Below are 18,283 nucleotides of genomic sequence, written 5' to 3'. Positions count from 1 at the left end.
CCCTTAACTATTCAAAGTTATAAAATAGTTCTCTGACTATAGGGAGTTGCTTTTTTTAGTCCCTCGACTGTTAAAAGTTACAAAATGGTCACTTGACTATTAATTATGTTTCAAACTCGTCATTTTCCATTAAAAAATAAAGCTCGTCTGAATCTGACGTTAACACATTTACTTAGATATGGTAGTTTGAGATTATAACATCAAATTTTATCATGTTTCGGTCAGCATGTTTACGTATATCTCAGACTACCATAAAAAATTAACAAAAAAGGATGAGTTTGGGACATAACAAATAATCAGGTGAACATTTTGTAACTTTTAACAGTCGAGAGACTCAACAAATCAATTCCCTATAGTTGGAGAGACTATTTTGTAGTTTTTAATAGTTAAATAACTCGATAAATCATTATCCTATAGTCAGGGACCATTTATGTACTTTACCCTTAAAAATTTTGAACATTTACTAACTTTGATCAATTTTACTTGGTAGTTATAAGAATGGTAAAATAAATTTTTAATCATTTATATATTTATAGTTTTTATCAATTTAGTCCTTAAAAATTATAAATGTATAAAAAGTATTTTTACTAGCGCTCTTAGTACCGTTTAGAGGGTTTTTACTAGCGCTTAAAAACGTTGTTATAAGACTAAAACAACACAGTTAAAAAACCATTTTGTTGTAGTGGACTGTATATGAATTTGGTTTCGTTAAACATTAGAAAGAGGATAACCGTGGTCGAAAGTGATAAACAACCGATAATTTGATTTGATCGGTTAATCGAATTAACCGATTGAACACCGCTACCAAGTATACCCCAGCAACTTCAAGGTCTTCAAGATCAATCCCTAGGGAAAGTTCAACTAATCCGTCAAGTCTACTGATAACTTAATGGAGATGGGGTTTGGGAGGTCCCCAAGGGGACTGTTTTCCTTGTGGGGTTTTCGTGTTTATGGTAGGCATTTTGCAGGTTTGTAGTTGAGTTAGGTTGGCGTTTCTTTGTGTGGCTAAGTTCGATTGGTATTTTCTTTCGTGTTGATTCGGTTAGAGTGAGACCTCTCTGTATTTCGGAAAGAATGTATTTTTTTAATTTCATCTAAGTTTAAGGAGGTTTTTAACGAGATATTTTTTTTATTTTAGTGTTAATAAAAATATTTATTTGACCAGAAAAAAATATGAGAAAGAGGCCATTAGTGATCGAAAGTGACGAAACAATCAGAGTGTATGTAGGAGTCACAAATTTTAAATTAACTTTCAAATAACTATCAATTTCTTATTTGTATGTAGGAGAGTGATAAAGATTCACGAGAAAAAAAATATGAATAAACGAATAACATAATAAACTTAGACCATCTAATAATTTTTCGTTAGGGTACAATTATCGGAGTAAAGGGGAGTATAGAACGAGATGAAATGTCATGAGATCACAAAGATGAAGGTTTACAAATTCAAACTCAAAATATAAGGTTTACAAATTCAAACTCAAAATATTATGGATCAAAATTAAACCACAAATTTAATAATAGAAATACAAGTTAAATTTTACTTGCAACCTTGAGCAACTTCATCAACGAAAGCCTTAAGGTTCATGTCCAAGGAACCACCGTCCACGGCGGCCTCCCTCGCCAAGTCTCTCCATTTTACAACATTCCTTCTCACTTCCTTCCCTTTTTCTCCATCGCCCATCGTCAAATCCAAGCACCTAACGATCTCGCCACGTTCCACTATCCCTTCTTCATTAGCACTCACTCTCACCCCACACTTCCACACATCTTCGATCAGCTTCGCATTGGTCCCTTGATCGTTCCACTGAGGAAACGCCACCACCGGCACGCCGGCGACCAAGCTCTCCAACGTCGAGTTCCACCCGCAATGCGACACGAAGCAACCCAACGACGGGTGAGACAGCACTTTCACTTGTGAACACCATGGGACTATCATCCCAAGCTTCTCTAACTCTTCCCTGAAACTCAGTTTATCCTCTTCCATCTCTTCTTCTCCTCTATCTTTCCGATTTCTCACCACCCACAAGAATGGCCGCCCGCTAGCTGTCAAAGCTCGGGCGATTTCCTCCATTTGTTCCTTGGCCAACACGGACATGCTTCCGAACGATACGTAAACAACACTCGATTTCGGTTTCGAGTCTAGCCATCGGAGATACTCGTTTGAATCGCATTGAAAAAGATCAATTCTTAAGGAACTGTCCAATTGATCTTTAAGAAAAGAAGATGGGATCAAGGGACCGACTGCTGTCATTTTGAACTTGTCGATGGCTTTGAATGCTTCGGGTTCCAAAGAATCGAAGGTGTTGATGAGGATTTTAGCGTTGGGTTCTTCAGCTAGAACTTCCATTTGCTCTTGGAACGTCGAGAGTCCCCACTGGTAAACATTTGAAGAGGCGAAAAACGAGGGAAGGTCGCGGGCGGCGAGTGGCGGCAGGCCTGGTAGTTTTATCTGACACTCGGGGTTGGACTCATCGGCTTGGTCTTTAATGGCGGATTCGTATCCGTTGAAGTAAAAATAGTAGAGGTCGAAGACTGTGGCGGGTTGAATCCAAAGGAGAGCCGATGGGATGTGATATTCACGCGCCACCTCCGCCGCCCAAGGTTGGAGCAAGGTGTAAATGATGCAGGTGACGGGTTTGGCTTCGTTTTCATTAGTTATGATGAGGTCTGAGAGAGCTTCTTTGCTTCGACGTCTGAATTCAGTTAAGTAAATGACAGGGTCGTCGCCGGGCTTAACCCCGTAGTCGTAGCCATCGGAAAAGGGTGAAAATGAAAGGCCTTGAGCGGCGGGGACTTTCGTCATGCGGCGGATGGCTGAGATGGTGGTGACGAATGTGACACGCACGCCGGTACGTATGAGACGCTTGGCGAATTGGAGGGCAGGGTTTATATGGCCTTGTATAGGAATCGTTACTAGGACGAATTGAGGTTGTGCCATGGTGATGAATGCGGCGCGTATTGGCGCGTGGGTAGAATAAATCGGATGGTCTTCTGAAATTGAGGAAGGAAGGAAAGCATCGGGTTTTAATAAGTGGTGGGCATTGAAAAAGATGACGTCTGAGCTAACGAATTTGGCTGGTTTTTTATGGGGAAATTACTCGTTTAGTATCTAATTTATCAGGTTTAACTGTTTTAGTACTTAAACGTTTAATATTTTTAAAATCATATTTAAAATTTAGTTTATGTTCTATTTAAGTATTAAATAGACCAAAACTGATAATTTAAGTATTAAACCTGTTAATTTTTTAACGGCGGGATACTAAAATAAAATAAAAACTAAGCATTAGGTATTATTCTAAAAATTAAAAGTTTAAGTATCAAAACAGATTATAACTAATAATTTAGATATTAAATACGTAATTTACCCTTTTTTTTTATCACAGTTAAAGAACAAATTCCTGGAAACCACGAGTTATCGGAGACTCTATGAGGTTCAAATTCAGTTAGCCAACTTGTGATATTTTTAATGATATTTTTATTATTATTATTTTCGGTAAGTACAAGGTTATGTTGTTAGTTTAAATATAATTTTTAATTATTCGATATTAATGTTGACACTCCTGATATTTTTAATACTCGAATTTAGTTCTTAAAGAATAATAACAATTCATTTCATATCAAGATAGTTTGGTTTGTGCTCTTAATGATGATAAAAGAAGACAATTTGATTTTTTTAGGGTAACTACAAGTGTAGTACCTAATTATTACTTTGTTTTGTTTTGGTCATTCAATTATTATTATTTATTTGAAGTCATACTTAATGTTACGTATGATTTTATTTTGGTCATTCACAGTTAAAATTTTAATGACACATCATCAATAAAATAATTTCAAAAGATGTTACGTCAATAATTATGCTAATTCTTTTTAATGATAGATGATTAAAATGAAACTAAAATTTAGCGTAGTCTTCCCAACATTATTATCGTATATGAATTATTACTTGTAAGCAATTTATGGTGACAATGTGTTAAGAAAATTATAAAACTAAAAGAGATAATAAGAGAAGAACGCAAAATGAGGAGAAACTTTTTATCATTTGTATATTATGAACTTCAAAATGTCAAATATTCATAGGCTTCAACGTTTCATTTCCTCATGAATTATATTATTTGTACCGATTTACTTTCTAAAGTATTTTTTTGAAATGTTTTGTCCCTTAAATTATAAATTGTTATTCTTTTTGGCCAATTTATTAATACCGTTAAAAATAAAATTTACGGACTAATCAGAACCTTCTCCTCCTCCACATCTGATTTGCTTCGATGTGCAACAAAGAAACCAAATCATAACCCATCATTTTCTTCCCCAACCGAATAGATCATCGTGGATAGGAGATTCAAGAAGGGTCAATTGTGGTAATGAGCGGTACATCCCCTCTTTTCAATCTTGATGGAGTCTTTGTTGTTGTTTTTTTAACAATGACAACTGAACTTCATTAATTAAAAATGGAAGAATCAAAATTACAACGTATCTAAAGAGAAAATTAAAGACAATGGTCACAAAAAATTCATACATAAAATAAAAATATTAAACTCAAAGATACGAAGAGAATGAAACTTTTCAAACATCAAAACAATCAGTAACCTTTATAAAACTCTGTCTCTGTTGAACGAGATGATTTTACGATGTGATAAAAGAGTGGTAAGCGAACCAAACAATTTGGCAGACTGTTTCGCTACACAATTTTGATTATATCGGCAAACGACCATTTACAAAAAGGAGATCTAACAATACATGCCCACCGACAAGTCAATTAGAAAATAAATGTCGTAACGATCTTTATAGAAACACCAACACGATCGCAAAGGTATAAAAAAAAACTTACCGAAAACCAAGGAACATACCACAAGAGCAAAGAAAAAATGTTTCACAATAACATAGAAAAACGTGTCACAAAAACAGAAATTCTTATTTAGAAATTAAGAAAAGTCAAGAAAAACATAATAGGATGTTTTCTAATTTTGTCGAACATTTTCAAAAACTTACTTGATTGTTTTCACACTTTAAAGTCGAGTTTCTAAAGATTTTTTGCTCAAAAGATCGACCGCTTAACACAAAGATCGAACCACTTAAAAAAGATCGATCCTTTGGATTTCAGTAAATTTTGAATCGATCTCTTTACAAAAAGATCGATCTCGGTAGGAAAAGAATCAATCCCTTCCCCTAATGAATCGATCCCTTTCTTGCAACCGACGAATTGTTTAAAAAATGATCGATACCCGAATTAGATCAGTGGCATGGAGTGCAACTGTGCAAGCGATTCCCGGTCAGTGGCATGGAGTTGAATCAGACTCAGACCAACTGTCGAGGGACCGAATTGGATCAGATTCCACGGTTACCTTGAGAGCCAGAAAGAGAGACCATCAGAATAGAGAGACAAAACCAGTGAAGCAAAGAGAATATAGAAGAAACAATTTTTGGAAGTGAAAGTATCATCCTTTTTTACTACTGATTTCGCTAATGCCACTTTTTCTAAAGCTTCATTCGATCTTCATCGAAAATATGGGTTTCATGCAACGAGAAGTTGCAGAAGAAGAGACGAGAAAGAACACTTCTTTGATGTGTTTGAAAGTGGGAAAGAGAGTGAACTCAACATGAACATGGCTGGTTTTTCGTTATAGAAAATTTTTGAATTTCTTCCAATAGTGATTTTCAAATTATTATTTGTTTATTGAACATTACTCACATTTCTACTGTTATCGTCAAAGAAGAAGAAGAAACAAGCTCTATTGTTCTGAAGAAGAAGAAAAGAAGAAGAAGACACCCACACACGTGGGTTTTTTATATTTTTATTTTTTTAATTGTCAACACACGTGGGTTTTCTTCCGTTAACTAATGGATGAGGGTCTTGAACCGAACGAATAGACAACGTTAAGAACCAAACACATTTAATTAAAAAAATCGGTAATCAAAGTCGATCAGATCGAAAATAAAGTAGACTACATTTTTTAAATTTTACTTAAATATCTTTTTCATTGTAATTTTTAGAAAAAAGTTTAACATTATATTAGATGCAAATGAAAAAAAAAAGGATGTAAAACTAAACAGGCAACAATGGAAATGAATACTGATGAGGAACTCACCAGAAGTCATTGCACGAACATTTCCGATCCTTAAAATGGTGATCTTTTGGCATCCCGGACAACGATTTCTCTTCTCGCTATATCACTGATGAGTTTTAAGACGGCGTGACAATCTCCGCATACGCGTAGATTCTTCACGATCCGTATGACGGTCCCCGGAACGGAGTTAAGAAGCCCATAAGCAACAGCCAACCTCTCACTGTGCCAAACCAGTTGCCTCTCCTTCTCTTGGTGTTCCGTGTTATGCAGAATCCAGCTGGTATCAGGAACATAACCTCTTCTTCTCATCTCGACGTCCAACTCGTTCAACAAACCGAAAATCCTGTCCTTCATCGGATGAGATGATTCGCCTGCGTAAAATGTTTGGCTTTCTTTGTCGAAATAGACGTAGCTATAACCGGGTTCTTTTCTAACTTCCAGGGTTTCCAGCATGCGCCTTGCTTTCGAAGCATGTTCCCATAAACCGGAACTAGCATAGACGTTAGATAACAGAATATACGTCGAAGGTTCTTCGGGTTTCAAGCTAAGTAGATGGTCAGCAAACCTAATGGCCATTTTGGCATTTCCGCATAGTTTACATGCACTTAACAATGCTTCCCATGTAGGTTCATCGGGCTTAAATGGCATTGAGTTAATGATAGCTTCGGCCTCCTCAAGGTATCCGGATCGACCAAGAAGATCCAGCAAACATGTGTAATGCTGCAAGGAAGGATGAATACCATAATCCTCAACCATAGACTTAAAAAGTTGACGGCCTCTATTTACTAGACCGACATGGCTACAAGCATAAATCAATCCAACGAAGGTCACTTCATTCGGTTTTATTCCATTCAAAACCATCTTATCGTACAGATAGAATGCTTCCTCGGCCTGTCCATGCTGTGCGGCCCCAACTATTATCGACGTCCAGGAACAACATCTCTGCGTGACATCCTACTAAAAACATCTCTTGCTGACAATATATCACTACATTTGCATACATGTCCACAAGAGCATTGCTTATAAACACGCAAGATTCGTACCCAAACCGTATAACGAGTCCATGAACCTGTTTTCCCAGTTCCAACATTGCTAAATTAGCAGAAGCACCAACTATGCTCGAAAGAACAAGAGGGTCGATTATACTAATCCCTTTCCTTCTCATCTCAACAAACAAACCAAATGCATCAACCGCATCACCACTCTGTACTAACCCGGATATCAAAGCAGTCCAAGCAAACAAATCTTTCACGGGAACCCTCGAAAACAACTCCGAAGACTCTTCTTTTCTCCTTTTCTAGCATAGCCATGTATCATAGCAGTCCAAGAAGCCATATTTTTCGACTTAATAGAATCGAAAACGAAACGACCATTACGGGTAATCCACATTTTCCATACATATCAACCAAAGATGACTTAACAACATCATCATCAAAAAATGGTGATACTAAAAAGTTGCCGTGAACTTGCTTACCTTGTTTAATAGTCCCCAAGCTACCACAAGCCTTAACAAGGCTAGCGAAAACAAAATCATCAGGCAACAACCTGTCAAATGAAAACATTGAAGGGAACATAGAGAGGGTCTTCTTGGGTAAATTGGATTGATTTTGAGCAGTAAGAATGGTAGCCCATGAGACATGGTCTCTTGGGGCATTTCATCGAACTGTTGGAGAGCGACTTCAAGGAGGTTGCATTTCTCATAAACGCTTAAAAGAGTATTGGTTAAATGGATAAACTTAATCAAGCCGAGCTTGATTAAGTGTCCATGGAGTTGTTTGGTGGAGACGATAGAACGGTGCTTGGCACAGTTTTTGAGCTGGTGAAGATGATGAAGAATTGGCATGCATTAGCCTGTGTTGAAGACTTGCAGCCAAGCGACTCGGTTTAAAGAAATTTTTCTTTTAGGTTTTTTTTTTCTAGTTTATTGTTTTTTTTTAATTTTATGTTTTAAAATGTCAAGAGTCCATATACTATTTCAGAGTTTAAAATATAGTCCTCGTACTTTAATATTGTGATACTGAATCCTTATACTATTTTATTTTAAAAATTGGGTAAAGTATACGAATGGTCCCCCGACTATAGAATATTATTTTGTTGAGTCCCTTAACTATTCAAAGTTATAAAATAGTTCTCTGACTATAGGGAGTTGCTTTGTTGAGTCCCTCAACTGTTAAAAGCTACAAAATGGTCACTTGACTATTTATTATGTTTCAAACTCGTCATTTTCCGTTAAAAAATTAAAGCCCATCTGAACCGGACGTTAACACATTTACTTAGAGATGGCAGTTTGAGATTATAACATCAGATTTTATCATATCTCGGTCAACATGTTAACGTACAACTCAGACTACCATAATTTTTTTTAACAAAAGGACGAGTATGGGACATAACAAAGTCAGGTGAACATTTTGTAACTTTTAATAGTCGATGGACTCAACAAAGTAATTTCCTATAGTTAGAGGGATTGTTTTGTAGTTTTTAATAGTCAAATAACTCGATAAAGCATTATCCTATAGTCAGGGACCATTTGTGTAATTTACCCTTAAAATTTTTTATCATTTACTAACTTTGATCAATTTTATCAAAACGTGAATTATATTAATTTGATGGAATGACACGTTACTAAAAAAATTATTTCTAAATTGAAACTTAAACTTCTAAAAAATTTATTTTTTCATACTATTATTTCCCTTATACAGAAGTATGAGTTAACAATACTTTAACAAGAATATAAGTTATATATATATATATATATATATATATATATAGCTTGACATTTAGCATCATTTTATAAACGCCGCTATAAAACTCGACATTTAGCGATATTTTATGTTCAGAAACACCTTGTACTACTCCAGCGTTAGATTTAAAGGCATTTCTTGCGACGCTCTTAGTACCGTTTAGAGGATTTTTATTAGTGTTTAAAAATGTTGCTATAAGACTAAAACAACACAGTTAAAAACCATTTTGTTGTAGTGGACTGTATATGATTTTGGTTTCGTTAAACATTAGAAAGAGGATAACCGTGGTCGAAAGTGATAAACAACCGATAATTTGATTCGATCGGTTAATCGAATTAACCTATTGGACACCCCTACCAAGCATACCCCCAGCAACTTCAAGGTCTTCAAGATGATCCCTAGGGAAAGTTCAACCAATCTTTGTGTGGCTAAGTTCGATTGGTATTTTCTTCGACTTTTTGTTGCAAATGAATCACTATTGTGAAACCATGTATACTTGATAACATATTATGGATCAAAATTAAACAACAAATTTAATAATAGAAATACAAGTTAAATTTTACTTGCAACCTTGAGCAACTTCATCAACGAAAGCCTTAAGGTTCATGTCCAAGGAACCGCCGTCCACGGCGGCCTCCCTCGCCAAGTCTCTCCATTTTACAACATTCCTTCTCACTTCCTTCCCTTTTTCTCCGTCGCCCATCTTCAAATCCAAGCACCTAACGATCTCGCCACGTTCCACTATCCCTTCTTCATTGGCACTCACTCTCACCCCACTCTTCCACACATCTTCGATCAGCTTCGCATTGGTCCCTTGATCGTTCCATTGCGGAAACGCCACCACCGGCACGCCGACGACCAAGCTCTCCAACGTCGAGTTCCACCCGCAATGCGACACGAAGCAACCCAGCGACGGGTGAGACAGCACCTCCACTTGTGAACACCATGGGACTATCATCCCAAGCTGCTCTAACCCTTCCCTGAAACTCAGTTTATCCTCTTCCGTCTCTTCTTCTCCTCTATCTTTCCCATTTCTCACCACCCACAAAAATGGCCGCCCGCTAGCTATCAAAGCTCGGGCGATTTCCTCCATTTGTTCCTTGGCCAACACGGAAATGCTTCCGAACGATATGTAAACAACACTCGATTTCGGTTTCGAGTCTAGCCATCGGAGATACTCGTTTGAATCGCATTGAAAAAGATAAGTTCTTAAGGAACTGCCCAGTTGATCTTTAAGAAAAGAAGATGGGATCAAGGGACCAACGGCTATCATTTTGAACTTGTCGATGGCTTTTAATGCTTCGGGTTCCAAAGCATCGAAGGTGTTGATGAGGATTTTAGCGTTGGGTTCTTAAGCTAGAACTTCCATTTGCTCTTGGAACGTCGAGAGTCCCCACTGGTAAACATTTGAAGAGGCGAAAAACGAGGGAAGGTCACGGGCGGCGAGTGGCAGCAGGCCTGGTAGTTTTATCAGACACTCGGGGTTGGACTCATCAGCTTGGTCTTTAATGGCGGAATCGTATCCGTTGAAGTAAAAATAGTAGATGTCGAAGACTGTGGCGGGTTGAATACAAAGAAGAGCCGATGGGATGTGATGTTCACGCGCCACCTCCGTCGCCCAAGGTTGGAACAAGGTGTAAATGATGCAGGTGACGGGTTTGGCTTCGTTTTCATTAGTTATTATGAGGTCTGAGAGAGCTTCTTTGCCTCGACGTCTGAATTCAGATAAGTAAATGACAGGGTCGTCGCCGGGCTTAACCCCGTAGTCGTAGCCATCGGAAAAGGGTGAAAATGAAAGGCCTTGAGCGGCGGGGACTTTCGTCATGCGGCGGATGGCTGAGATGGTGGTGACGAAAGTGACACGCACGCCGGTACGTATGAGACACTTGGCTAATTGGAGGGCAGGGTTTATATGGCCTTGAATAGGAAACGTTACTAGGACGAATTGAGGTTGTGCTATGGTGATGAAGGCGGCGCGTATTGGCGCGTGGGTAGAATAAATAGGATGGTCTTCGGAAATTGAGGAAGGAAGCAAAGCATCGGGTTTTAAATTAAGTGGTGGGCATTGAAAAAGATGACGTCTGAGCTGACGAATTTGGCTGGTGTTTTTATGGTAAATTAATTGTTAGTATCTAATTTATAAATTTTAATCTAGTTTAGTATCAAAACTTTTAATTTTTTAAAATCATATCTACAATTTAGTTTTTGTTTCATTTTAGTATATCACTGTTACAAATTTTAATTTTTTGTTCATTTTAGTACCCTCATTCAAAATTTAACGTTAAGTTTTGAAAATTTTGAAACTGAAATAGACCAAAACTAATAATTTAAGTATTAAACTGAAAATAAAAACTAAGTGTCAGGTATTATTCTAAAAAATAAAAATTTAAGTATCAAAACAGATTATAACTGATAATTTAAATATTAAATACGTAGTTTACCCTTTTTTATCACAGTTAAAGAGCAAATTACTGGAAACCACACGTTATTGGAGACTCTATGAGGTTCAAATTCAGTTAGCCAACTTGTGATATAGTTTCAATTCCGTACTTCCTTATTGTTCTTTTGATAGCGACAAGAGCTTAATGATATTTTATTATTATTATTTTTGATAATTACAGGGTTAATTTTTAATTATTTATATTGGTTTATCCTCTAAATATTTTTTTGAAACGTTTCGTCCTCTCAACTATAAATTATTACTCTTTTTAGCCAATTCTTTAACAACGTTAAAAATAAAATTTACGAATCAATCATAACATATCACGCCACCAATTACTTTTAATTTATTTTATATTAATAAATAAAAATCAATTAAAAAATAAAATTACATAAATTGTCAAAATTGTCCCCTTCTCCTCCACCGCCCACCCTCCCTTCTTCTCCTCCACATCTGATTTGCCTCGATTTGCAACAAATAAACCAAATTCGGAGGTGCAGTCGGTGGTGCAACCACTTGCAGTGGAGGCGAGTGTTCGTGGTGCTGATTCACTGTTTCACCCATCTTCTTCTCGGCTTCTAGTAAATACCCTTTTCAGCGATGCTTACTATAATCTTCTTTTTGTTTTTGTTTTTTATAAAAATATCCTTTGTATTATACGAATAGTATTACAAAGAAAACTCCCCAAAGACCTCGTTAAAAAACCTCCCTAAGCCTACTCGGAGGAAAAAGAGTGAAACAATGGGGTGTTATAGAACATGAACACACTGCAGCACAACATCACTGGACGACAAAAGCAAGGGACAATCCCCAAACAAAACGCATACAACAAAACAACCATCCAAGATATTCAACTAATTTTGACTGTGAACCATGCCAAACAAATAAGCCAATTAGAACCAGAATACGCATAAAGCCAAAAAACCAGAAACACTATTATGGAAATCCAAAACAGAATGAAACCAGAACCAGGAACAACGATGTCAAGTATCCAGAACGATACAGCATGAATCGCCATTATCACACGCCACGAACAATAGCTTCCGGATTCCGAACAAAGTCGTTCGCCACTGGAATTAACATCGGCCATAAATAATTTGCCCAGACCGCAATCTGAATTAAGGCTTTGAAATAAATCTGATCTGCAGAAAACGAATAACCATTAAATCTGGACTTGTTACGACATAACTAGATTATCCAAATCAAACCAAAAAAACCAATGCGCCACAGTGACCGCACTCTCCTCCTAATACTCTGTGCAAACCAGACCTCTAACAATTGATTGACATTCTTAGGAAACACGAGAAATATATTCCACACCCTACACCAACGATTCCAAACTTCTCATACTACCGTACAATGGCAAAGAACATGATTAATCGCTTCCTCCTCACTCTTACAAAACGAGCAGCAAATCTGTCCACCACAATTGACACCTCTTTTGACCAACTCAATCGAAACCGGAATTCTACAGTGCACTGCTTTCCATACGAAGGCCGAAACTTTAGGCGGAACAAATTTGAACCAAACCAGCCTCCAACAAGGATCACCCAAAGACCCATTAGCAGCCACTTTGAAACAATAAGCTTTCGAACTGTAGACACCATCCTGAGCCCCAGTCCAATTGACTTGATCCTGACCATACACAGCATTAACCGCTCTATCTAAAACATGCTTAAAATCATCCCAAATTGGTATTTCCCAATCCAATAAAGATCTTCTCATAGCAAGCCTCCATTCCCAAGTACCCTGAACCCAACATCCAAAATCCTTGATCTTATCGCATTTTTTAACTGCTAAACTAAAAATTCTTGGAAAGTAGATTTTTAGGGAACATTTTTCTGTCCAGAAATCTGACCAGAAATCAATCTTGTCCCCATTACCCATGACACACCTCAAATCAGCATAAAAGTCAGACACCAAAGACCCAGACGAATTCACAATATTACGCCACACCCAAGAGGAATTTCTGATATTTACTGCTTTTGGGATGATTGCATCTTGGTCATACTTATATTTAGCAAGCACTACCTTCCTCCATAGACTATCAACTTCCACACTAAACCTCCAAATCCACTTATTAAGAAGAGCACGGTTTCTTAATTTGACATCAAAAATACCCAACCCCCCATAAGATTTCAGTTTGCAAATATCAGCCCATTTGATCCAATGAATACTCCTACCAGACTTGGTATTCCAAACAAAATTAGCTATGAATCTATTAATCTGATCAGCAATAGAAACGGGCATCGGGAAAATAGACATAAAATACACAGGTAAATTAACAAGGACAGACTTAATGAGAGTTAACCTTCCACCAAAAGAGAGCATTTTTCCTTTCCAGCTTTGAAGACGAGATTTGACTTTATCCAGAATGGGTTGCCATAGAGACTTAGAATTTTTCTGACGCCCTTACGGCAAACCCAAGTATGACGTAGGAAGCTCCACCCAACCACAACGTATCGATTCAGCCCAACGCCTAACTAGACCACCTTCCACATTAATAACAAATAACTTAGTCTTTTCCTTATTAAGCTTCAAACCGGCAATCACTTCAAAGATTTTTAGCACCCAATGGAAATTTAGAATTGACGAATGATTAGAATCAGAAAAAATGAGCAAGTCATCAGCAAATTGAATATGTGTTAGAACAAAACCTGCAGCCCCCACATCCACTCCACGACACATGCCTAGATCCGAAGCCTTCTTAATCATACCGTTAAGAGCCTCACCAACAATATTAAAGAGCATCGGCGATAACGGACAACCTTGTCTGAGACCTCGCTTAATGGTGAAACTTTTTGACGGGCACCCATTAACTAGGACGGCAATAGCAGGAGTAGAAATACAAAATTGAACCCATTTCTCCACCTTCTTCCAAACCCCATTTTCTTGAGAATCAAGTTTAGGAACTGCCAATCGACCGTATCCTAAGCCTTGCTAAAATTTGCCTTAATCAACACAGTTTCTTTCTTGCTCTTCAACAACCCATCGATACTTCATTGGCAATCAAGCTACAATCATAATTTGTTTACCAGCAATGAAAGCAAATTGATTCTCTCCAATCACATCATTAAGGAAACTTCCCAACCTTTTCGCCAAAACACGAGAAACAATCTTATACATACTGCTCACCAAAGAAATAGGCCTGAAATCTTCCGGAGAGTTAGCTTCTGCTTTCTTAGGAATAAGAGCAATAAAAGATTTATTGAAAGAGAGATCACCAATTCTGCCCCAATAAAAATCCTCCATAAAAGTCATGACCTCATCTTTAATATGCAGCCAAAATTTCTTAAAGAAGTCCAAGCTAAAGCCGTCTAGACCGAGCGCTCTTGAACCATCAGATGACTTAACGACAAACCAAACCTCTTCTTCCGAAAAAGGCCTCTCGATGAGTCTTCTACTGGCAGCATTTAGTCTCTTTAGCGGGATGTCAAATTTCTTCAACGGAATAGTATTCACGTCATTGTAACCAGCAGAAAAATAAGAAACAAACGCTTATTGAATTCCAACTTGGTTTTTGAAAATTAAATTCTGAAATTTCAGCTTTGAAATCTGGTTTTTCCGACCTCTGGAAATGGCAGAGAGATGGAAAAATTTTGTGTTTTAGTCCCCTTCTTTGAACCACCTAAGCCTAGACTTTTGTAACCAATCACGCTATTCTTTTCTAGCAACAACCCACAGTCTGGCATTCAACAGTGAAATCTCCGTCTGAAGCTGCAAATTGGAAGGATCCGCCAACCATCTCTCTTCAATCAAATCAATCTTTTTACTGATCTCTTCAGCCGAATCAGGATTCAACTCTCTAAATTCCTTCTCTCTGTTCTTGGTCACATTCTTCGCCAAACCCAACAAATTGGAAATACCTATACGACAGTTAACCACGCATAAGCCTTTGATACTTTTTACTAAAATGGGGTCTTCCGCCCAATGATTGAACTATTTAAACGGATGGGTAGACTTACTAGACCTCTTTTCTTTCAAAACAATCGGGTTGTGATCTGATAATCCCCTAGGCAGTGAGCATTGAACCAACAATGGGCATAAACTGAAAATTTCAGAAGAAACCAGGAATCTATCGAGTCTACTCGCTGCTACACAACCGCCACCCCTATACCAAGTGAAAGCGCAACCCAAATTAGGCACCTCGATCAGATCGCAAGCATCAATGAACTCTTCAAAGATCATCGACGCTGACACATACTCCTGAGTCCCCAATCTTTCAGACTGAAACCTGACAGAATTGAAATCACCGCCTACTATCATCGGAATACTCCAATTAACAAAAAAGGATTTCAAAAGATCAAAGAACTCTTTTCTATCCCCTTGCACATTCGGCCCATAAACATTAAGGATCCCAATCTCCCTACCAGACGAACATAAACTCCCTTTGATAGCAATTACTCTCCTATGAATGAAGTGCTACTAACAGAAAACTGATCTCTGTCCCACAAAGTTAACAGTCCGCCTGAAGCTCCTTCCGCAGGCGCAAAAACAACTTCCTTGGATGAGTTCCCAATTAATCTTTTGAGAAGATACCCATTAAGCTCAGAGATCTTTTTGTTCGTCTTCACTAGAAACAGAAGTCCAATAGACTTTGTCGAGACGTTCTTTTTAAAATCTGTGATGTCGATTAAAATAATCGAAATTTTGTAAAAAAAACGTTCGCCTCGAATAATTTGGGATTCAAGTTTAAAAAATATAAAATCAGTTCGTAGAGTCGCCACTAATATTTGATTAGGGTGTGATTAGGCATCAAGAATATATTTTTCATTTTAATAAAATAGTAATTTTAATTAAACAAAAAATTTACTATATGCTTTACAAAAAATTTGAGTTCGGGAGTCGATTACGCGTGGGGAAGGATTAGCACCCCACAACGCCCTAAATCAGTACCAAATTAATTAATTAGCTGTCTTTGCAATAAAACTTATAAATTCGAATGTAATTTAATTTGAGATCCCATTTAAACACATACAAACTAAGACAAAAATAAATACATACATCAAACAGATACAATTAATTAATTAATTAATTATCGACCTTTAAAGAGAATAAAGATGTTCAATTATTTTACTAACAATATTTTCTCGGTAAATTTAATTAAGAGAACATGATCATTTTCTCAGTCCCAAGTTTTAAATAAAATCAATTTTATTTGTTTCGTTTGATAAGATACCATTTTATTTTAAGCCATTGAAAGTGACCTCTAATTCATTAAGACGATCACTTACAATGAATTTAAAATAAAAAAGATATTACCTTTAATCTCATTATTTGATTCGAATCCGAGTAATGTTTATGAAGATATCATACTTAACTAACGGAATGATGTCAAGAAACCATAAAACACAATAAAATATAACAAAAAACATCAAAAATATGAAATACGACATATAATATTATATACAAATAATATTTATAACATCAAAAAGTATATGAAAGTTATACACAAATATATACGTATATGTAGGATACATACGTAACTTAATAGAAACATATAAAAGATAGAAACACTTAACATATATATATATATATATATATATATATTGAAGAAAATACTAAAATTAAGCGATCTAAACTAAAGTAATTATTATCTGAACAATAGCTAAATCAAAGGGTAAAAGTAAACATCATACTATATGGAACATATATTTACATATGCAACTAAATATATACATCATCACGCAAGGATTAAATCTAAGAAAAATAAGTAATAGGGGTTAGACACGTAAATAATCCATAACAATTAAAATAGTGAACAAAATGCAACACGTTTAAAATTTAAAAGCTAAATTAAAAGAAAACAAACTTTCAATTAATGACTGAAACGAAAAACTTACAAAAGTAGAGGCCCTTTCTGTGCGATTAACCCGTGCAAAAATTCATAAAACTCTAACCCTCAAAACCACGTCGTTTGAATCAGGTATAAATGCCTCATTTCCTTCTTATTTTTTCCTCTCTTTATTTCCATTTCATTATTTTTCTTCTTTTTAAACTCTCTCATCACTCTCTCTTCTCTCTTTTCTCCCATACCCGGTGAGCCTCCGACGAGTGGCTCCGCCTCCAGTCGCCACGTCGGCCACCTTCTGCCATCGTACTCCGACGGCCTTTCGAGCCCTGATAACACTGGTGTCTTCGTCTCAAGCTCTAAGCACGAATCTGGGATCAATTTTCCTGAAAACGCCTCAAGCTCCGCAAATCTGTAAAAAAAAATCGTTCAAATTTCAATCTCTTTGATCTCCTTATCCGGCCATCGGATCGCCTTGATTTCAGAGTATGTTACTCCTCTCTCTCGTGCGCTCATACTCACTGTCCCGATCCACGATCGAACCCTCCAAACGTCAACGAGGAACTCCGATCGAAAGTAAGCCTAATTTCTTTTCTTTTCTTTTTATCTACTTTTTTTCTTTAATTTATCTCTGTTTCTTTTTTTATAACTTAATGCCCCCTCTTTTTTTCCTTTGTGAATTCCTCCTTGATTTGCTCTTCCCCTCTTCTTTTGTGGTTGTTTCCTGCTTGTTTTATTGTGGTTTTGGTCATGATAATGATAGCTATGGGGATTTATTTGATAGGGTAATGGGTCACGACTGGGATTTCGAATTTTTCGGGTATGACTCCCGAATTTTTCGAGATTGGTTGTTGTTATTTTATTTTATTTTATTTTTTATTTTGATTCGATCTAGTTTGGTTTGATGGAACTGAGATGTCTCAGAATCGGTGTGAATGGTGAGGCGTAGATGGCTTGCTTCTCGACTTGGTTCTTCAGCAGTGGACAGTGTGAGCCGCGGCGACAGCGACAACTATTGGTGGCATACAACAACAACTAATAGGATTAAGGTTGGTTAGGATTTATTTAGGCTAGCTTGTGTTGGACTTGTATTTTGGGCCCAAGTTGAGTCTTTGTAATGACCTACAAAATAATAATATAATAAATAAATAAATAATAATATAATAGATAAATAATAATAATAATAATAATAATATAATAGATAAATAATAATAATTGTGTCTACAGACTTTTCAGAAATAAT

General features: G+C 36.7%; 1 protein-coding gene and 2 pseudogenes across 1 annotated transcript; all 3 read right to left on the bottom strand.

Annotated features, from left to right (window-relative positions):
* Window positions 1–1,502: 1,502 nt before the first annotated feature.
* LOC120204853 (phloretin 4'-O-glucosyltransferase-like) lies at window positions 1,503–2,956 on the bottom strand. The gene has a single exon (XM_039204864.1). It carries the CDS (start codon window positions 2,939–2,941, stop codon window positions 1,541–1,543), a length of 1,401 nt encoding a protein of 466 aa, XP_039060795.1. The 5' UTR covers window positions 2,942–2,956; the 3' UTR covers window positions 1,503–1,540.
* Window positions 2,957–6,085: 3,129 nt separating this feature from the next.
* LOC120204851 lies at window positions 6,086–7,931 on the bottom strand (annotated as a pseudogene).
* A 1,437-nt stretch (window positions 7,932–9,368) lies between these two features.
* LOC120204778 lies at window positions 9,369–11,813 on the bottom strand (annotated as a pseudogene).
* Window positions 11,814–18,283: the final 6,470 nt, after the last annotated feature.

This window comes from Hibiscus syriacus, unplaced genomic scaffold, assembly GCF_006381635.1.
Source record: "Hibiscus syriacus cultivar Baekdansim isolate YM2019G1 unplaced genomic scaffold, ASM638163v2 tig00011718_pilon, whole genome shotgun sequence".
NCBI lineage: Eukaryota > Viridiplantae > Streptophyta > Magnoliopsida > Malvales > Malvaceae > Hibiscus > Hibiscus syriacus.
Note: the sequence above shows the minus strand (reverse complement) of the source record. Positions and strands in the feature narration are given on the sequence as shown.